The 23,715-nt window shown below is 51.5% G+C and overlaps 1 protein-coding gene across 4 annotated transcripts in view; it reads left to right on the forward strand.

Annotated features, from left to right (window-relative positions):
- Positions 1 to 23,715, forward strand: part of elmo3 (engulfment and cell motility 3) — a 160,701-nt gene that overhangs the window by 41,238 nt on the left and 95,748 nt on the right. For all 4 annotated transcript variants that reach the window (XM_072279316.1, XM_072279315.1, XM_072279318.1 and 1 more), the window contains 2 exons: positions 1,158 to 1,198; positions 9,054 to 9,126. In XM_072279316.1, the coding sequence (XP_072135417.1) occupies positions 1,158 to 1,198; positions 9,054 to 9,126 (114 nt within the window). The remainder of the gene's footprint in view (positions 1 to 1,157; positions 1,199 to 9,053; positions 9,127 to 23,715) is intronic.

The following is a 23,715-nucleotide window of genomic DNA, read 5'->3' on the forward strand; positions in this document are numbered from 1 at the left end:
GTAGATAGTGAGATCAAGTCCTATTGAGGGACTGTTCAATAGTCTTTAAACAGTGTCTTTGAACCTGCTGGTATGTGTGTTCAATTTTCTGCATAAGATGAGGAGGGAGGGGAGAATATCTGCAGTAGGCAGAGGGTTTTTGATTGTGGTGGCTGCTTTGCCAAAGCAGCAAGAAGTGTAGACAGAATCCATGCAGGGGTGGCTGGCTCATGTGATCTGCAGATCTGTGCCCACAGCTCTCTGCAGTTTCTTGCAGTCACGTGCAGAGCAATTGCCAAACCGGGCCTTGGTGTATCTGGGCAGGATGCTTCGTATGCTGTGGCAATTAAAATTGGTGACACATCAAACAAGACGTGCTAGATTTTCTACACTACAAAAATAGTGGGGGGGGTGGCCCTAATGATGCACCTTGAGGTGTGGGTCCTGTATCTGTTGAGATGGTAGCATCAACAAGCGTGCATGGCCCTAATGGTTGGGGGGTGGTGGGCTGGGGTCCCTGATGATACACCTTGCCTTCCTGACGCGTATCCTCTTGTAGACATCCTCAATGGTGGGAAGAGCTGTACCTGTGATAGGACTGGCCATGTCCATTATTCCTGTAGCCTTTTGTATTCCTCTGCACTGGGTATTCCTTACCAAGCCAGTCAGAGTGCTCTCCACTGTCCATCTGTAGAAGTTTGTTAGCCTTTGATGACATTCTGAAGCTTGTAAGGAAGTAGAGATATTGGTGCACCTTCATGGCTGTATCTATGTGCTGAGCCGAGGTTAGGTCCTGTTGAGATGTTGGCTGTCAGGAGCTTCAAGCTGCTCACTTGCTCCTCCTGAAGCAGATTCTTCAATGAGGACTGGTGTACATTCATCTTCACAATCAATCTCTTGGTTTGGCTGACATTGAGCACAGGCCTTGTGAATAGGAGTCAGTTAATGCGAGTGGGGTGTGTCAAACAGGAGGTGGAGGCATGTGGACAAAGTCTGTGAGGGGTGTAGGACAGCGACCGAATAAAAATAAAGGAAGTTGAGGCAAATTGAAGGAGTTCAAATACAGAGAAACATTTCCCTGCGACACCATTTTGTATGACTTGTGTGTTCTATTGTGTGCTTGCATGTTCTATCTTGATACTGACTAACAATTTTACTTTTCTCTTTGATCCCAACAGAAAAAACCTCTATCAACAGTACTGAAGGAAGTCTGTGATGTGTAAGTACCTGCTGCCAATGCTTTGAGTTCTGGGGAATATATAGCCAGTGACACAGGATGCTAAAGTAGGAATCTTTCAGTCAAAGACCATAAGACATAGGAGCAGAAAAACGGCCATTCAGCCCATCGAGTCTGCTGTGCTATTCCATCATGTTTAATCCCGGATCCCGGAAAGATTAAAAGAAACCTCCTGAACCAGTGAGGTTGATGGACTTTAATTGCTGTTTGTTCCTCTCTAGAGATGATGTCTGACCTGCTGAGTTCCTGCAGCGTTGCTTTAGATTTCCAGCATTAATAGAATCTTTAGTGTTTTTGATAATATTTTCAAGTCCCACACCAGCAGTTCAGGAGTTGTTATCCCCCAACCATCAGGCTCCTGAACCAGTGTGGATGACTTCTCTTACCTCAACACTGAATTGTCCGCAACCTACAGGCTCACGGTCAAGGCCTCTACATCTCATGTTCTCAGTATTATTTATTTTTGTATTTGCACAGATTGTTTTTCTTTTGCTCATTAGTTGATTATCTTTGTGTGTAGTTTTTAACTGATTTTATTGTATTTCTTCGTTCTACTGTGAATGCCTTCAAGAAAATGAATCTCAAGGTAGTATATCATGACCATAATATTGACTTTACTTTAAATTTCAATCAGAAATCAGGTAGATAGGGCCGTAAAGAGAGCTTTTTGGTACATTAAATCAAAGTACTGAGTATAAGAGTTGGAATGTTATGATGAGGTTGTATAAGGCATTGATGAGGCCAAATTTGGAGTATTGTGTACAGTTTTGGTCACTAAATTACAGGAAGGATATTAATAAGGTTGAAAGAGTGCAGAGAAGTTTCACAAGGATGTTGCCGGGACTTGAGAAACTGAGTTACAGAGAAAGGTTGAATAGGTTAGGACTTTATTCCCTGGAGCGTAGAAGAATGAGGGGAGATTTGATAGACGTTAATAAAATTATGATAGGTATAGATGGAGTGAATGCAAGCAGGTTTTTTTCCACTGAGGCAAGGGGAGGAAAAAAATGAGAGGAGGAGGAGCAGAGTGAAGGCTTAAGGGCTTTGTTTCAATGGGCTTAGGCGGAAATGGGCGAGGCAAGTAAGGTTTGCTTTTCATTTTTTGTTGTTATTTGAGGAAGGGGGGATGTATGAGTGTGAGGGCAGCTTGTTGTTCTCGGTGCCGGATGTGGGAGGTAGTGGAGTCTCCCAGCCTCCCGGACATCCACATCTGTGCCAGGTGTGTCGAGATGCAGCTACTAAGAGACCGCATTAGGGAACTGGAGCTGCAGCTCGATGACCTTCGTCTGGTCAGGGAGAGTGAGAAGTTGATAGAGAGGAGTTACAGGCAGATGGTCACACCGGGGCCACAGGAGGAAGACAAGTGGGTCACGTTTAGGAGGGGGAATAGGAAGAATCAGGTAATAGAGAGTACCCCAGTGGTTGTGGCTGTACCCCTTGACAATAAGTACTCCTGTTTGAGTGCTATTGGGGGGGACAGCATACCTTGGGGAAGCAACAGTGGCCGTGCCTCCAGCACAGAGTCTGGCCCTGTAGCTCAGAAGGGTAGAGAACGGAAGAGGAGGACAGTAGTAATAGGGGACTCAATAGTTAGGGGGTCAGATAGACGATTCTGTGGACGCAGTCCGGAGACCCGGATGGTAGTTTGCCTCCCTGGTGCCAGGGTCCGGGATGTTTCTGATTGTGTCCAAGATATCCTGAAGTGGGAGGGAGAGGAGCCAGAGGTCGTGGTACATATAGGTACCAATGACATAGGTTGGAAAAGGGGAGAGGTCCTGAAAGAAGAATATAGGGAGTTAGGAAGGGAGTTGAGAAAAAGGACCGCAAAGGTAGTAATCTCGGGATTACTGCCTGTGCTACGCGACAGTGAGAGTAGGAATGCAATGAGATGTAGGATAAATGCGTGGCTGAGGGATTGGAGCAGGGGCAGGGATTCGGGTTTTTGGATCATTGGGACCACTATCGGCACAGGTGTGACCTGTACAAAGGGGACGGGTTGCACTTGAATCCTCGGGGGACCAATATCCTGGCCAGGAGATTTGCGAGGGCTACTGAGGTGACTTTAAACTAGAATGGTTGGGGGGAGGGAATCAAATTAAGGAGACTGGGAGAGGGGAGGTTGATGTAGGGGGAAAGGAAGAGAAAGATAACAAAGTTGTTTGCTCCATTAAGGATAAACAGAGAGTGGGAGGTGGAGAGTTTCTTAAATGCATCTATTTTAATGCTAGGAGCATTGTAAGAAAGGTGGATGAGCTTAGAGCATGGATTGATACCTGGAAATATGATGTTGTAGCTGTTAGTGAAACATGGTTACAGGAGGGGTGTGATTGGCAACTAAATATTCCAGGATTTCATTGCTTCAGGTGTGATAGAATAGGAGGGGCAAGAGTGTTGCATTGCTTGTCAGAGAATATATAACAGCGGTGCTCTGGCAGGATAGATTAGTGGACTCGTCTAGGGAGGCTATTTAGGTGGAATTGAGGAATAGGAAAGGCGTTGTGACGCTTATAGGGGTGTATTATAGACCACCTAATGGGGACTGAGAACTGGAGGAGCAAATTTGTAAGGAGATAGCAGATATTTGTAGTAAGCACAAGGCTGTGATTGTGAGAGATTTTAATTTTCTACACATAGACTGGGAAGCCCATTCTGTAAAAGGGCTGGATGGTTTGCAGTTTGTAAAATGTGTGTAAGATAGTTTTTTGGAGCAATACATAAAGGTACCAGCTAGAGAAGGGGCAGTGTTGGATCTCCTGTTAGGCAATGAGATAAGGCAGGTGACGGAGGTATGTGTTGGAGAGCACTTCGGGTCCAGTGATCACAATACCATTAGTTACAATATAATTATGGAGAAGGATAGGACTGGACCCAGGGTTGAGATTTTTGATTGGAGTAAGGCTAACTTTGAGGAGATGCGAAAGGATTTAGAAGGAGTGGATTGGGACAATTTGTTTTATGGGAAGGATGTAATAGAGAAATGGAGGTCATTTAAAGGTGAAATTTTGAGGGTACAGGATCTTTATGTTCCTGTTGGGTTGAAAGGAAAGGTTAACAGTTTGAGAGAGCCATGATTTTCAAGGGATATTGGAAACTTGGTTCGGAAAAAGAGAGGGATCAATAAATATAGGCAGCTTGGTGTTAATGAGGTGCTCGAGGAATATAGAGAATGTAAAAAGAATCTTAAGGAAATTAGAAAAGCTAAAAGAAGATACGAGGCTGCTTTGGTAAGTAAGATGAAAATAAGTCCAAAAGGTTTCTACAGTTATGTTAGTGGCAAAAGGATAGTGAGGGATAAAATTGGTCCCTTGGAGAATCAGAGTGGACGGCTATGTGCAGAGCCAAAAGAGATGGGGGAGATTTTGAACAATTTCTTTTCTTCAGTATTCACTAGAGAGAAGGATATTGAATTGTGTAGGGTAAAGGAAACAAGAAGGGTAGTTATGGAAAGTATGACAATTAAAGAAGAGGAGGTACTGGCATTTTTAAGGAATGTAAAAGTGGATAAGTCTCCAGGTCTGGACAAGATATTCCCTAGGACCTTGAGGGAAGTTAGTGTGGAAATAGCAGGGACTCTGACAGAAATATTTCAAATGTCATTAGAAACGGGGATGGTGCCGGAGGATTGGTGTATTGCTCATGTTGTTCCATTGTTTAAAAATGGTTCAAGGAGTAAACCTGGCAATTATCGGCCTGTGAGTTTGACGTCAGTGGTGGGTAAATTGATGGAAAGTATTCTTAGAGATGGTATATATAATTATCTTAATAGACAGGGTCTGATTAGGAACAGTCAACGTGGATTTGTGCGTAGAAGGCCATGTTTGACAAATCTTATTGAATTTTTTGACGAGGTTACTAAGAAACGAGGGTAAAGCAGTGGATGTTGTCTAAATGGACTTCAGTAAGGCCTTTGACAAGGTTCCACACGGAAGGTTAGTTAGGAAGGTTCAATCGTTAGGCATTAATATCAAAGTAGTAAAATGGATTCAGCAGTGGCTAGATGGGAGACGCCAGAGAGTGGTGGTGGATAACTGTGTGTCAGATTGGAGGACAGTGTGTAGCGGTGTGCCTCAGGGATCTGTACTGGGTCCAATGTTGTTTGTCATATATTAATGATCCAGATGATAGGGTGGTAAATTGTATTTAGTAAGTATGCAGATGATACTAAGATAGGTGGCGTTGTGGATAATGAAGTAGGTTTTCAAAGCTTGCAGAGAGATTTAGGCCAGTTAGAAGAGCGGGCTGAAAGATGGCAGATGGAGTTTAATGCTGAAAAATGTGAGGTGCTACATTTTGGTAGGACTAATCAAAATAAGACATACATGGTAAATGGTAGGGCATTGAAGAATGCTGTAGAACAGAGGGATCTAGGAATAATGGTGCATAGTTCCCTGAAGGTGGAATCTCTTTGTGGATAGGGTGGTGAAGAAAACTTTTGGTATGCTGGCCTTTATTAATCAGAGCATTGACTATAGGAGTTGGGATGTAATGTTGAAATTGTATAAAGCATTGGTAAGGCCAAATTTGGAGTATTGTGTACAGTTCTGGTCACTGAATTATAGGAACGATGTCAATGAGATTGAAAGAGTACAGAGGAGGTTTACTAAAATGTTGCCTGGGTTTCATCTCCTAAGTTACAGAGAAAGGTTGAACAAGTTAGTTCTTTATTCTTGGAGCGTAGAAGGTTGAGGGGGGGACTTGATAGAGGTGTTTAAAATTATGAGGGGTATTGATAGAGTTGACGTGGATAGGCTTTTTCCATTGAGAGTGGGGGAGATTCGAACAAGAGGACATGAGTTGAGAGGTAGAGGACAAAAGTTTAGGGGTAACATGAGGGGGAACTTCTTTACTCAGAGAGTGGTAGCTGTGTGGAACGAACTTCCAGCAGAAGTGGTTGAGACAGGTTTGATGTTGTCGTTTAAAGTTAAATTGGATGGATATATGGACAGGAAAGGAATGGAGGGTTATGGGCTGAGTGCAGATCGGTGGGACTAAGTGAGAGTAGGAGTTCGGCACGGACTAGAAGGGCCGAGATGGCCTGTTTCCGTGCTGTAATTGTTATATGGTTATATGGAGAGGACATGGGTTAAGGGTGAAGGGGGAAAAGTTTAAAGGGAACATTAGGGGGGGCTTCTTCACACAGAGTGGTGGGAGTATGGAATGAGCTGCCAGATGAAGTGGTAAATGCTGGCTCACTTTTAACATTTAACAAAAACTTGGACAGGTACCTGGATGAGAGGTGTATGGAGGGATATGGTCCAGGTGCAGGTCAGTGGGACTAGGCTGAAAAATGGTTCGGCACAGCCAAGAAGGGCCAAAAGGCCTGTTTGTGTTCTGTAATGTTCTATGGTTCTAATAGGTGTCTGACATGGAGCTGACCCTGTGATGATGATCCTTGTTAATGAAGCCCCTTCCTTTCAGATGATAGAGGTTTTGGGTTTGGGAGGTGATGTTGGGATAGCCCAGGTGTGTACATTTTGTAAAGGGTGCCCACTGCAGCCATGGTGTACAGGTGGTGTAGGGGGATGTACATTTGGTGTGGTGAATGGTATGTCAATCAAGCTGGCTGCTTAATTAGTGCTGAGTTTTCTGAGAGTAATGGAACTCCATTTACTTAAGCAGTGCAGAGTATTCCAGAATTCTCCTGACTGTGCCTCGTAGATGGTGGGAAGGATTTGCGGTGTCAAGAGTCCTCTACCTGCTCTTGTATCCGTTGTGGTTTTCACTGATATTTTAGATTGGCTACTGGATGAGCAGATGGTAAAACCTTTGTAGTCCAGAAAAGAGATGGCTCAGTAAGGGAGAGTTAAAGGCAGCAACTGCATGGGGAATATCATCTCCAAGCCACTCGGCTCTTTGATCTGGAGATACTTGACCCATTCCTTCAATGTCTTTGGGTCTTTGTCAGATACTTGTGCGAAGGAACTTTGCTTACCACCTATCAGCCCCAAAGGTTGTCATGCAGGCATGGGCTGCTTCGTTCACTGATGCAGATAGGATTGAGCATAGTGCAGTCACCTGTGGCCATCCCTAATCCTGTCCATGCAATGCAATAGAGCTTGTTGAGGAAGCAACTGAAAATGGTTGGGGAGATCGGACTGCCCTGAGGATCCCTGGCCATGAAGGCCTGGGCGGGAATGACTGCTCCCCTCACCCCACCAACAACCACGACACCATCTTCTGCATGAGGTCAGTAGTCAACTCCCCCCCCTTCAGTGAAATACTTCCTTGATGCTGAAGGAAATTGCTCACACTGTATCTCTGGATTTTAGTTCCACTAGCCATGTTTGAATCAGCACACAGAGCTGGGTATTTCCGCTGAAATCTGAGCTGGGTGTCGCTGAGTAGGTGATTGGAGACGAGCGGCTAATCAGTAATGACACTGGCAGAGTTCCCATCTCTGATGTTAACAGTAGATTGACAGATTTAGAAGTGTACTATTACAGTAAGAGCTGAGGAAATGCTCTGTCCCTTTGACTATTCTTTTTCCTATAACATTGAAAGCAGCCATTCAGCTCATTGAGTCTATGATGGGAATACTCCCAAAGTATTTCCATCAGTCCTTTATTTGCCTGTGAGCCATTCCCTCTCGTGTACCTCATCGTCTCCCCCAGTTCTCCTGCAATCACCTAAACCTGAGGAGTAACTCTCAGCAGCCAATTAACCCACCAGCCTGCATGAGTTTGGGATATAGGGGGCAACCTACACAGTCACAGAGAGAATGTGCAAACTCCACATGGAAAGCATCGAAGCTCGGATTGAACCTGGGTCACTGGAGCTTTGAGGCAGTGGCTTTGACAGATTGCAACAGTCCACCACGCTGTCACCAACACCAGTGTGAGGGCTGCACCCCGTCTCTTGCTCATACCGATGAGCAGGGTAGGGGGTCACTGAGCCATTGTTCAGCTCTGGGCTTTCCTGAGCAGCACCACACGGATGACCAGACGTGCAACACTCCCCAACGACAAGCTCACATTGAGCACGCTTCCCCTGCACTGGTTTGCCTTCCTGGTTCTGAGGGGAGGCACTTTCCGGATGTCGGACCTGAGCCTGGGGCAGTAAACACCATGGCACCGTGTCACTTTGGAAGCACCAAAGTGTATGACAGCAACATTCGGAGCCACCTTTGCTTGTACCTGTGCCCCTGGTCACCTGAACCACCCAAACAATCCAGGCGACCTATCCCACCAAGCTCCCCCAACTCTTTCCTGCAACCACCTCCCTGTCGCCTGTCTCGTTAACCTACTCTCTGCCACCCATCCAATCAACTTTACCCCGCCGCCTGTCCCAGCAACCTGGCCTCCTCCCGCCTGTCCTGACAAACTCCCCCTCCTCCCCTGGCTGTCCCATTAACTTCCTCCCTCCCCTACCTTTGCCGCCGGTCCCATGAGCCACCCCCACCCACAACCACCTGTCCCATCAACCATTCTACCTGCTCCCTCTCCAATCAACCGACTCTCAGCTGCCTATCCCATCAACCTCAACACCCTCCTCCGTGTGTGTCCCATCACTATCCCAACTCAACAACATGCCCCATCAACCTCGCGCACCCCCCCCCCCCACCTGGCCCTCTGACCCAGCCAGATTTCCCTGAGCAGCCTCCGCACTGAATGAGACTGTCCAGACAGGACCTGCTCGGAGAGATGGCTGTGACTCTCTCCCCCATCCTGAATACTCCCTGCTGACCCGCACTGGCCGCACACACGTCGGGAAACAACCTGACTTTGAGTTATGATTGATAATCCGCCCAGCCTTTACTAAACAGTTCACTGCAACGTCCTGGTAGGTGAGGTTCGAGGGGATGAAATCTAATGCCGATTTCTTTGTCCGTCATGTCAAGGTGGAACAAGAATAATCCGGAGCAGTTCGCACTGCAGTACACGGACGGGATACAGAGCTACATCACAGAAACGGTGAGGGGTGCTGGAGTGAGATGGGGGGATACAGATACATCACAGAAACGGTGAGGTGGGCTGAAGTGAGACGGGATACAGATACATCACAGAAATGGTGAGGGGCGCTAGAGTGACACAGGGGGATACCGTTACATCACAAAAATGGTGAGGGGCGCTGGAGTGAGACGGGATACAGATACATCACAGAAACGGTGAGGGGTGCTGTAGTGAGACGGGATACAGATACATCACAGAAACGGTAAGGGGCACTGGAGTGAGCCGGGGGGATACAGATACATCACAGAAAGGGTGAGGGGCGCTGGAGTGAGACGAGGGGATACAGATACATCACAGAAACGGTGAGGGGTGCTCCAGTGACACGTGGGGGATACAGATACATCACAGAAATGGTGAGGGATGCTGGAGTGAGACGGGGGGATACAGATACATCACAGAAACGGTGAGGGGCGCTGGAGTGAGACGGGGGGATACAGATACATCACAGAAAACAGTGAGGGGTGCTGGGGTGAGACGAGGGCATACAGTTACATCATAGAAACGGTGAGGGGCGCTGGAGTGAGACGGGGGGATACAGGTACATCACAGAAACCGTGAGGGGTGCTGGAGTGAGACGGGGGGATACATCACAGAAACGGTGAGGGGTGCTGGAGTGAGACGTGGGGATACAGATACATCACAGAGACGGTGAGGGGTGCTGGAGTGAGACGTGGGGATACAGATACATCACAGAAACGGTGAGGGGCGCTGGAGTGAGACGGGGGGGATACATATACATCACAGAAACGGTGAGGGGCGATGGAGTGAGACGGGTGGATACAGATACATCACAGAAACGGTGAGGGGTGGTGGAGTGATTCCAGGGGATAGAGATACATCACAGACACGGTGAGGGGTGCCTGAGTGAGACGGGAGATACATCACAGAAACGGTGAGGGGTGCTGGAGTGAGAAGGAGGGAGACGGATATATCACAGAGACGGTGAGAGTTGCTGGAGTGAGACGTGGGGATACAGATACATCACAGAAACGGTGAGGTGGGCTGAAGTGAGACGGGATACAGATACATCACAGGAACGGTGAGGGGTGCTGGAGTGACACGGGGGGGTACAGATACATCACGGAAACGGTGAGGGGCACTGGAGTGAGACGGGGGTGAAACAGATACATCACAGAGATGGTGAGGGGCGCTGGAGTGATTCCGGGGGATAGAGATACATCACAGACACGGTGAGGGGTGATTGATTAAGACAGGGGGATACATCAGAGATACGGTGAGGGGCTCTGTAGTGAGACGGGGGGATACAGATACATCACAGAGACGGTGAGGGGCTCTGTAGTGAGACGGGGGGATACAGATACATCACAGAGACGGTGAGGAGTGATGGAGTGAGACGGAGGGATACTTATACATCACAGAAATGGTGAGGGGCGCTGGAGTGAAAAGGGGGGATACGGATACATCACAGAAACGGTGAGGGGTGCTGGAGTGAGACGGGGGGATACGTCACAGAAACGGTGAGGGGTGCTGGAGTGAGACGGGGGGATACATCACAGAAACGGTGAGGGGTGCTGCAGTGAGACGTGGGGGATACAGATACATCACAGAAACGGTGAGGGGTGCTGGAGTTAGACAGGGGGATACAGATACATGACAGAAACGGTGACGGGTGCTGGATTGAGACGGGGGGATACAGCTACATCACAGAAACGGTGACGGGCGCTGGAGTGAGACGAGATACAGATACATCACAGAAACGGTGAGGGGTGCTGGAGTGAGACGGGGGGATACGTCACAGAAACGGTGAGGGGTGCTGGAGTGAGACGGGGGGATACATCACAGAAACGGTGAGGGGTGCTGCAGTGAGACGTGGGGGATACAGATACATCACAGAAACGGTGAGGGGTGCTGGAGTTAGACAGGGGGATACAGATACATGACAGAAACGGTGACGGGTGCTGGATTGAGACGGGGGGATACAGATACATCACAGAAACAGTGAGGGGTGCTGGAGTGAGACGGGTGATACATCACAGAAACGGTGAGGGGTGCTCCAGTGAGACGGGAGGATACAGATACATCACAGAAACGGTGAGGGGTGCTGGAGTAAGACTGGGATACAGACACGTCACAGAAACGGTGACGGGCGCTGGAGTGAGATGGGGGGATACAGATATATCACAGAAATGGTGAGGGGTGCTGGAGTGAGACGGGGGGCTGCAGATATATCATAGTAACGGTGAGGGGTGCTGGAGTGAGATGGGATACAGGTACATCACAGAAACGGTGAGGGGTGCTATAGTGAGATGGGGGGATACAGATACATCACAGAAACAGTGAGGGGCGCTGGAGTGAGACGGGGGGGATACAGATACATCACAGAAATGGTGAGGGGTGCTGGAGTGAGACGCGGGGAAACAGATACATCACAGAAACGGTGAGGGGCGCTGGAGTGAGGCGGGGGGATACAGATACATCAGAGAAATGGTGAGGGGTGCTGGAGTGAGACGGGGGGAATACAGATACATCACAGAAACACTGAGGGGCGCTGGAGTGAGATGGGGGGTAAACAGATACATCACAGAAACGGTGAGGGGCGCTGGAGTGAGACGGGGGATACAGGTACATCACAGAAACGGTGAGGGGTGCTGGAGTGATTCTGGGGGATGGAGATACATCAGAGAAATGGTGAGGGGTGCTGGAGTGATTCTGGGGGATGGAGATACATCACAGACACGGTGAGGGGTGCTGGGGTGAGACGGGGGGATACATCACAGAAACGGTGAGGGGTGCTGGCGTGAGAAGCGGGGATACGGATATATCACAGAGACGGTGAGGGGTGCTGGGGTGAGACGGGGGGATACATCACAGAAACGGTGAGGGGTGCTGGCGTGAGAAGCGGGGATACGGATATATCACAGAGACGGTGAGGGTTGCTGGAGTGAGACGTGGGGCTACAGATATATCACAGAAGCGGTAAGGGGCGCTGGGGTGAGATGGAGGGGATACAGATACATCACAGAAACAGTGAGGCGTGCTGGAATGAGACGGGGGGGGATACGGATACGTTACAGAAATGGTGAGGTGTGCGGGAGTGAGAAGTGGGGGGATACAGATACATCACAGAAATGGTGAGGTGTTCGGGAGTGAGACGGGGGGTTACAGATACATCACAGAAACGGTGAGGGGCGCTGTAGTGAGACGGGGGGATACATCACAGAAACGGTGAGGGGTGCTGGAGTGAGACGTGGGGATACAGATACATCACAGAAACGGTGAGGTGGGCTGAAGTGAGACGGGATACAGATACATCACAGGAACGGTGAGGGGTGCTGGAGTGACACGGGGGGATACAGATACATCACAAAAATGGTGAGGGGCGCTGGAGTGAGACGGGGGGATACAGATACATCGCAGAAACGGTGAGGTGCGCTGGAGTGAGACGGGGGTATACAGATACGTCACAGTAACGGTGAGGGCTGATGGAGTGAGACGGGGGGATACGGATACATCACAGAAACGGTGAGAGGCGCTGGAGTGAGACGGGGGGATACAGATACATCACAGAAACGGTGACGGGCGCTGGAGTGAGACGGGGGGATACAGATACATCACAGAAACGGTGAGGGGTGCTGGAGTGAGACGTGGGGATACGTCACAGAAACGGTGAGCGGCTCTGTAGTGAGACGGGGGGATACAGAGACATCACAGTAACGGTGAGGGGCGCTGGAGTGAGACGGGAGAATACAGATACATCACAGAAACGGTGAGGGGTGCTGTAGTGAGACAGGGGGATACAGATACATCACAGAAACGGTGAGCGGCACTGGAGTGAGACGGGGGGGAAACAGATACATCACAGAGACGGTGAGGGGCGCTGGAGTGATTCCGGGGGATAGAGATACATCACAGACACGGTGAGGGGTGATTGATTGAGACAGGGGAATACATCAGAGATACGGTGAGGGGCTCTGTAGTGAGACGGGGGGATACAGATACATCACAGAGACGGTGAGGGTTGCTTGACTGAGACGTGGGGATACAGATACATCACAGAAATGGTGAGGGCTGATGGAGTGAGACGGGGGGATACGGATACATCACAGAAACGGTGAGAGGCGCTGGAGTGAGACGGGATACAGACACATCACAGAAATGGTGAGGGGCGCTGGAGTGAAACGGGGGGATACAGATACATCACAGAAACGGTGATGGGCGCTGGAGTGAGACGGGGGGATACAGATACATCACAGAGACGGTGAGGATTGCTTGACTGAGACGTGGGGATACAGATACATCACAGAAACGGTGAGGGGTGATGGAGTGAGACGGAGGGATACTTATACATCACAGAAATGCTGAGGGGCGCTGGAGTGAAACGGGGGGATACAGACACATCACAGAAACGGTGGCGCTGGAGTGAGACGGGATACAGATACATCACAGAAACGGTGGGGGCGCTGGAGTGAGACGGGATACAGATATATCACAGAAACGGTGACGGGTGCTGGAGTGAGACGGGGGGATACAGCAACATCACAGAAACGGTGACGGGTGCTGGAGTGAGACGGGATACAGATACATCACAGAAACGGTGAGGGGTGCTGGAGTGAGACGGGGGGATACGTCACAGAAACGGTGAGGGGTGCTGGAGTGAGACGGGGGAGGATACAGACACATCACAGAAACGGTGAGGGGCACTGGAGTGAGACGGGGGCGGGATACAGACACATCACAGTAACGGTGAGTGGTGATTGATTGAGACAGGGGGATACATCAGAGATACAGTGACGGGCTCTGTAGTGAGACGGGGGGATACAGATACATCACAGAAACGGTGAGGGGTGCTCCAGTGAGACGTGGGGGATACAGATACATCACAGAAACTGTGAGGGGTGCTGGAGTGAGACGGGGGGATACATCACAGAAACGGTGAGGGGCGCTGGAGTGATACGGGGGGGATACAGATACATCACAGAAACGGTAAGGGGCGCTGGGGTGAGATGGGGGGGATAAAGATACATCACAGAAACAGTGAGGGGTGCTGGAATGAGATGGGGGGGATACAGATACATCACAGAAATGGTGAGGGGCGCTGGAGTGAGACTGGATACAGATACATCACAGAAACGGTGAGGGGTGCTGGAGTGAGACGGGGGATACAGATACATCACAGAAACGGTGAGGGGCGCTGGAGTGAGACTGGATACAGATACATCACAGAAACGGTGAGGGGCGCTGGAATGAGACGAGGGGGGGGATACAGATACATCACAGAAACGGTGAGAGGCGCTGGAGTGAGACGGGGGGTACAGATACATCACAGAAACGGTGAGGGGCGCTGGAGTGATACGGGGGATACAGATACATCACAGAAACGTTGACGGGTGCTGGAGTGAGACGGGAGGATACAGCTACATCACAGAAATGGTGACGGGCGCTGGAGTGAGACGGGGGGAATACAGATACATCACAGAAACGGTGAGGGGTGCTGGAATGAGACGGGGTTATACAGATACATCACAGAAACGGTGAGGGGTGCTCCAGTGAGACGTGGGGGATACAGATACATCACAGAAACTGTGAGGGGTGCTGGAGTGAGACGGGGGGATACATCACAGAAACGGTGAGGGGCGCTGGAGTGATACGGGGGGATACAGATACATCACAGAAACGGTGACAGGCGCTGGAGTGAGACGGGGGGAATACAGATACATCACAGAAACGGTGAGGGGTGCTGGAGTGAGACGGGGTTATACAGATACATCACAGAAACGGTGATGGGCGCTGGAGTGAGACGGGAGGGATAAAGATACATCACTGAAACGGTGAGGAGCGCTGGAGTGAGACGGGGGGGTACAGATACATCACAGAAATGGTGAGGGGCGCTGGAGTGAGACGTCGGATACAGATACATCACAGAAACGGTGAAGGGCGCGGGAGTGTGATGGAGGGGATACATATACATCACAGAAACGGTGAGGGGCGCTGGAGTGAGACGGGTGGATAGAGATACATCACAGTAACGGTGAGGGGTGGTGGAGTGAGACGGGGGGATACGGATACATCACAGAAACGGTGAGAGGCGCTGGAGTGAGACGGGATACAGATACATCACAGAAACGGTGAGGGGCGCTGGAGTGAGACGGGGGGATACAGATACATCACAGAAACGGTGAGGGGTGCTGGAGTGAGATGTGCGGATACGTCACAGAAACGGTGAGGGGTGCTGGAGTGAGACGGGGAGATATAGATACATCACAGAAACGGTGAGGGGTGCTGGAGTGAGATGTGGGGATACGTCACAGAAACGGTGAGGGGCACTGGAGTGAGACGGGGGCGGGATACAGACACATCACAGTAACGGTGAGGGGTGATGGAGTGAGACAAGGTTATACGGATACATCACAGAAACGGTGAGCGGTGCTGGAGTGAGACGGGGGATACATCACAGAAACGGTGAGGGGCTCTGTAGTGATACGGGGGAATACAGATACATCACAGTAACGGTGAGGGGCGCTGGAGTGAGACGGAAGAATACAGATACATCACAGAAACGGTGAGGGGTGCTGGAGTGAGACGGGGGGATACATCACAGAAACGGTGAGGGGTGCTGGAGTGAGACGGGGAGATACAGATACATCACAGTGACAGTGAGGGGCGCTGGAGTGAGACGGGGGGGATACAGATACATCACAGAGACGGTGAGGGGCGCTGGAGTGATTCCGGGGGATAGAGATACATCACAGACACGGTGAGGGGTGCCTGAGTGAGACGGGGGGGATACATCACAGGAACGGTGAGGGGTGCTGGACTGAGACGGGGAGATATAGATACATCACAGAAACAGTGAGGGGTGCTGGAATGAGATGGGGGGGATACAGATACATCACAGAAATGGTGAGGGGCGCTGGAGTGAGACTGGATACAGATACATCACAGAAACGGTGAGGGGTGCTGGAGTGAGACGGGGGATACAGATACATCACAGAAACGGTGAGGGGCGCTGGAGTGAGACTGGATACAGATACATCACAGAAACGGTGAGGGGCGCTGGAATGAGACGAGGGGGGGGATACAGATACATCACAGAAACGGTGAGAGGCGCTGGAGTGAGACAGGGGGTACAGATACATCACAGAAACGGTGAGGGGCGCTGGAGTGATACGGGGGATACAGATACATCACAGAAACGTTGACGGGTGCTGGAGTGAGACGGGAGGATACAGCTACATCACAGAAATGGTGACGGGCGCTGGAGTGAGACGGGGGGAATACAGATACATCACAGAAACGGTGAGGGGTGCTGGAATGAGACGGGGTTATACAGATACATCACAGAAACGGTGAGGGGTGCTCCAGTGAGACGTGGGGGATACAGATACATCACAGAAACTGTGAGGGGTGCTGGAGTGAGACGGGGGGATACATCACAGAAACGGTGAGGGGCGCTGGAGTGATACGGGGGGATACAGATACATCACAGAAACGGTGACGGGCGCTGGAGTGAGACGGGGGGAATACAGATACATCACAGAAACGGTGAGGGGTGCTGGAGTGAGACGGGGTTATACAGATACATCACAGAAACGGTGATGGGCGCTGGAGTGAGACGGGAGGGATAAAGATACATCACTGAAACGGTGAGGAGCGCTGGAGTGAGACGGGGGGGTACAGATACATCACAGAAATGGTGAGGGGCGCTGGAGTGAGACGTCGGATACAGATACATCACAGAAACGGTGAAGGGCGCGGGAGTGTGATGGAGGGGATACATATACATCACAGAAACGGTGAGGGGCGCTGGAGTGAGACGGGTGGATAGAGATACATCACAGTAACGGTGAGGGGTGGTGGAGTGAGACGGGGGGATACGGATACATCACAGAAACGGTGAGAGGCGCTGGAGTGAGACGGGATACAGATACATCACAGAAACGGTGAGGGGCGCTGGAGTGAGACGGGGGGATACAGATACATCACAGAAACGGTGAGGGGTGCTGGAGTGAGATGTGCGGATACGTCACAGAAACGGTGAGGGGTGCTGGAGTGAGACGGGGAGATATAGATACATCACAGAAACGGTGAGGGGTGCTGGAGTGAGATGTGGGGATACGTCACAGAAACGGTGAGGGGCACTGGAGTGAGACGGGGGCGGGATACAGACACATCACAGTAACGGTGAGGGGTGATGGAGTGAGACAAGGTTATACGGATACATCACAGAAACGGTGAGCGGTGCTGGAGTGAGACGGGGGATACATCACAGAAACGGTGAGGGGCTCTGTAGTGAGACGGGGGAATACAGATACATCACAGTAACGGTGAGGGGCGCTGGAGTGAGACGGAAGAATACAGATACATCACAGAAACGGTGAGGGGTGCTGGAGTGAGACGGGGGGATACATCACAGAAACGGTGAGGGGTGCTGGAGTGAGACGGGGAGATACAGATACATCACAGTGACGGTGAGGGGCGCTGGAGTGAGACGGGGGGGATACAGATACATCACAGAGACGGTGAGGGGCGCTGGAGTGATTCCGGGGGATAGAGATACATCACAGACACGGTGAGGGGTGCCTGAGTGAGACGGGGGGGATACATCACAGGAACGGTGAGGGGTGCTGGACTGAGACGTGGGGATACAGATACATCACAGAAACGGTGAGGTATGCTGAAGTGAGACGGGATACAGATACATCACAGAAACGGTGACGGGCGCTGGAGTGAGACGGGGGGATACAGCTACATCACAGAAATGGTGACGGGCGCTGGAGTGAGACGGGGGGAATACAGATACATCACAGAAACGGTGAGGGGCGCTGGTGTGAGACGGGGGGATACAAATAAATCACAGAAACGGTGAGAGGCGCTGGAGTGAGACGGGATACAGATACATCACAGAAATGGTGAGGGGTGCTGGAGTGAGACTGGGGGGGATACAGATACAGCACAGAAACTGTGAGGGGTGCTGGAGTGAGACGGGGCGATACATCACAGAAACGGTGAGGGGTGATGGAGTGAGACGGGGGGGGATAAAGATACATCACAGAAACGGTGAGGGGTGCTGAAGAGAGACAGGGGATACATCACAGAAACGGTGCTGGGTGCTGGTTTCAGATTGGGGGATACAGATAGATGAGAGAAACGGTGAGGGGCGCTGGAGTGAGACGGGGGGATACGGATATATCACAGAGATGGTGAGGGTTGCTGGAGTGAGACGTGGGGATACAGATACATCACAGAAACGGTGAGGGGCACTGGAGTGAGACGGGGGGAGATACAGATACATCAGAGAAACGGTGAGGGGTGCTGGAGTAAGACGCTGGGATACATCACAGAAACTGTGAGGGTTGCTGGAGTGAGATGGGGGGATACAGATACATCACAGAAACGGTGAGGGGTGCTGGAGTGAGACGGGATACAGATACATCACAGAAACAGTGAGGGGTGCTGGAGTGAGACGGGGGGATACAGAAACATCACAGAAACGGTGAGGGGTGCTGGAGTGAGACGGGGATACAGATACATCACAGAAACGGTGAGGGGTGCTGGAGTGAGACAGGGGGATACAGATACATCACAGAAACAGTGAGGGGTGCTGGAGTGAGTCGGGGGGATACAGATACATCACAGAAACGGTGAGTGGTTCTGGAGTGAAACGGGGGGGATACAGATACATCACAGAAACGGTGACGGGTGCTGGAGTGAGACGGGGTTATACAGATACATCACAGAAACGGTGATGGGCGCTGGAGTGAGATGGGAGGGATAAAGATACATCACTGAAACGGTGATGGGCGCTGGAGTGAGACGGGGGGATACAGATACATCACAGAAATGGTGAGGGGCGCTGGAGTGAGACCAGGGGATACATATACATCACAGAAACGGTGAGGGGCGCTGGAGTGAGACCGGCGGATACAGATACTTCACAGAAACGGTGAGGGGTGCTCCAGTGCCACGTGGGGGATACAGATACATCACAGAAACGGTGAGGGGTGCTGGAGTGAGACGGGGGATACAGATACATCACAGAAATGGTGAGGGGCGCTGGAGTGAGACGGGGGGATACAGATACATCACAGAAACAGTGAGGGGTGCTGGAGTGAGACGAGGGCATACAGATACATCACAGAAATGGTGAGGGCTGCTGGAGTGATTCTGGGGGATAGAGATACATCACAGACACGGTGAGGGGTGCTGGAGTGAGACGGGGGGATACATCACAGAAACGGTGAGGGGTGCTGGAGTGAGAAGCGGGGATATGGATATATCACAGAGACGGTGAGGTGCGCTGGAGTGAGACGGGATACAGATACATCACTGAAACGGTGAGGGGTGCTGGAGTGAGACGGGAGGAGACAGATACATCACAGAAACGCTGAGGGGTGCTGGAGTGAGACTGGGGGGGATACAGATACAGCACAGAAAAGGTGAGGGGCGCTGGAGTGAGACGGGGGGATACAGATACATCACAGAAACAGTGAGGGGCGCTGGAGTGAGACGGGGGGGATGCAGATACATCACAGAAACTGTGAGGGGTGCTGGAGTGAGACGGGGCGATACATCACAGAAACGGTGAGGGGTGCTGGAGAGAGACAGGGGATACATCACAGAAACGGTGCTGGGTGCTGGTTTCAGATGGGGGGATACAGATAGATGAGAGAAACGGTGAGGGGCGCTGGAGTGAGACGGGGGGATACGGATATATCACAGAGATGGTGAGGGTTGCTGGAGTGAGACGTGGGGATACAGATACATCACAGAAACGGTGAGGGGCACTGGAGTGAGACGGTGGGGGGGATACAGATACATCAGAGAAACGGTGAGGGCTCCTCCAGTGAGACGGGGGGTATACATCACAGAAACGGTGAGGGGTGCTGGAGTGAGACGCTGGGATACATCACAGAAACTGTGAGGGTTGCTGGAGTGAGATGGGGGGATACAGATACATCACAGAAACGGTGAGGGGTGCTGGAGTGAGACGGGGATACAGATACATCACAGAAACGGTGAGGGTTGCTGGAGTGAGACGGGGGGATACAGATACATCACAGAAACGGTGAGGGGCGCTGGAGTGAGATGGAATACAGATACATCACAGAAATGGTGAGGTGTGCTGGAATGAGACAAGGCGGGGATATAGATACATCACAGAAACGGTGAGGGGTGCTGGACTGAGACGGGGGGGATACAGATACATCACAGAGACGGTGAGGGGCGCTGGAGTGTGACGGGGGGATACAGATATATCACAGAAACGGTGAGGGGTGCTGGAGTGAGACGGGGGGATACATCACAGAAATGGTGAGAGGTGCTGTAGGGAGACGGGGGGATACAGATACATCATAGAAACGGTGAGGGCTGCTGCAGTGAGACGGGGGGATACAGATACATCACAGAAACGGTGAGGGCTGCTGCAGTGAAACGGGGGATACAGATACATCACAGAAACGGTGAGGGGCGCTGGAGTGAGACGGGATACAGATACATCACAGAAATGGTGAGGGGTGCTGGAGTGAGACGGGGGAATACAGATACATCACAGAAACGGTGAGGGACGCTGGAGTGAGACGGGGCGATACAGATACATCACAGAAATGGTGAGGGTTACTGGAGTGAGACCGGGGGATACAGAGCTACATCACAGAAACGGTGGGGGTGCTGGAGTGAGACGGGGGGATACAGATACATCACAGAAACGGTGAGGGGCGCTGGAGTGAGACGGGGGGATACAGATACATCACAGAAACAGTGAGGGGTGCTGGAGTGAGACGGGGGGATACAGATACATCACAGAAACGGTGAGGGGCACTGGAGTGATTCCGGGGGATAGAGATACATCACAGACACGGTGAGGGGTGCCTGAGTGAGACGGGGGGATACATCACAGGAACGGTGAGGGGTGCTGGAGTGAGACGGGAGGATACAGACACATCACAGAAACAGTGAGGGGCACTGGAGTGAGACGGGGGCGGGATACAGACACATCACAGTAACGGTGAGGGGTGATGGAGTGAGACAAGGTTATACGGATACATCACAGAAACGGTGAGCGGTGCTGGAGTGAGACGGGGGATACATCACAGAAACGGTGAGGGGCTCTGCAGTGAGACGGGGGGATACAGATACATCACAGTAACGGTGAGGGGCGCTGGAGTGAGACGGAAGAATACAGATGCATCACAGAAACGGTGAGGGGTGCTGGAGTGAGACGTGGGGATACGTCACAGAAACGGTGAGGGGTGCTGGAGTGAGACGGGAGGATACAGACACATCACAGAGACGGTGAGGGGCACTGGAGTGAGACGGGAGCGGGATACTGACACATCACAGTAACGGTGAGGGGTGATAGAGTGAGACGGGGGATACATCACCGAAACGGTGAGGGGTGCTGGAGTGATACGGGGGGATACAGATACATCACAGTAACGGTGAGGGGTGCTGGAGTGAGATGGGAGAATACAGATACATCACAGAAACGGTGAGGGGTGCTGGAGTGAGACGGGGGGATACAGATACATCACAGAAATGGTGAGGGTTACTGGAGTGAGACCGGGGGATACAGAGCTACATCACAGGAACGGTGAGGGGTGCTGGAGTGACACGGGGGGATACAGATACATCACAAAAATGGTGAGGGGCGCTGGAGTGAGACGGGGGGATACAGATACATCGCAGAAACGGTGAGGTGCGCTGGAGTGAGACGGGGGTATACAGATACGTCACAGTAACGGTGAGGGCTGATGGAGTGAGACGGGGGGATACGGATACATCACAGAAACGGTGAGAGGCGCTGGAGTGAGACGGGGGGATACAGATACATCACAGAAACGGTGACGGGCGCTGGAGTGAGACGGGGGGATACAGATACATCACAGAAACGGTGAGGGGTGCTGGAGTGAGACGTGGGGATACGTCACAGAAACGGTGAGCGGCTCTGTAGTGAGACGGGGGGATACAGAGACATCACAGTAACGGTGAGGGGCGCTGGAGTGAGACGGGAGAATACAGATACATCACAGAAACGGTGAGGGGTGCTGTAGTGAGACAGGGGGATACAGATACATCACAGAAACGGTGAGCGGCACTGGAGTGAGACGGGGGGGAAACAGATACATCACAGAGACGGTGAGGGGCGCTGGAGTGATTCCGGGGGATAGAGATACATCACAGACACGGTGAGGGGTGATTGATTGAGACAGGGGAATACATCAGAGATACGGTGAGGGGCTCTGTAGTGAGACGGGGGGATACAGATACATCACAGAGACGGTGAGGGTTGCTTGACTGAGACGTGGGGATACAGATACATCACAGAAATGGTGAGGGCTGATGGAGTGAGACGGGGGGATACGGATACATCACAGAAACGGTGAGAGGCGCTGGAGTGAGACGGGATACAGACACATCACAGAAATGGTGAGGGGCGCTGGAGTGAAACGGGGGGATACAGATACATCACAGAAACGGTGATGGGCGCTGGAGTGAGACGGGGGGATACAGATACATCACAGAGACGGTGAGGATTGCTTGACTGAGACGTGGGGATACAGATACATCACAGAAACGGTGAGGGGTGATGGAGTGAGACGGAGGGATACTTATACATCACAGAAATGCTGAGGGGCGCTGGAGTGAAACGGGGGGATACAGACACATCACAGAAACGGTGGCGCTGGAGTGAGACGGGATACAGATACATCACAGAAACGGTGGGGGCGCTGGAGTGAGACGGGATACAGATATATCACAGAAACGGTGACGGGTGCTGGAGTGAGACGGGGGGATACAGCAACATCACAGAAACGGTGACGGGTGCTGGAGTGAGACGGGATACAGATACATCACAGAAACGGTGAGGGGTGCTGGAGTGAGACGGGGGGATACGTCACAGAAACGGTGAGGGGTGCTGGAGTGAGACGGGGGAGGATACAGACACATCACAGAAACGGTGAGGGGCACTGGAGTGAGACGGGGGCGGGATACAGACACATCACAGTAACGGTGAGTGGTGATTGATTGAGACAGGGGGATACATCAGAGATACAGTGACGGGCTCTGTAGTGAGACGGGGGGATACAGATACATCACAGAAACGGTGAGGGGTGCTCCAGTGAGACGTGGGGGATACAGATACATCACAGAAACTGTGAGGGGTGCTGGAGTGAGACGGGGGGATACATCACAGAAACGGTGAGGGGCGCTGGAGTGATACGGGGGGGATACAGATACATCACAGAAACGGTAAGGGGCGCTGGGGTGAGATGGGGGGGATAAAGATACATCACAGAAACAGTGAGGGGTGCTGGAATGAGATGGGGGGGATACAGATACATCACAGAAATGGTGAGGGGCGCTGGAGTGAGACTGGATACAGATACATCACAGAAACGGTGAGGGGTGCTGGAGTGAGACGGGGGATACAGATACATCACAGAAACGGTGAGGGGCGCTGGAGTGAGACTGGATACAGATACATCACAGAAACGGTGAGGGGCGCTGGAATGAGACGAGGGGGGGGATACAGATACATCACAGAAACGGTGAGAGGCGCTGGAGTGAGACGGGGGGTACAGATACATC

This window comes from Mobula birostris, chromosome 15, assembly GCF_030028105.1.
Source record: "Mobula birostris isolate sMobBir1 chromosome 15, sMobBir1.hap1, whole genome shotgun sequence".
Taxonomy (NCBI): Eukaryota; Metazoa; Chordata; class Chondrichthyes; order Myliobatiformes; family Myliobatidae; genus Mobula; species Mobula birostris.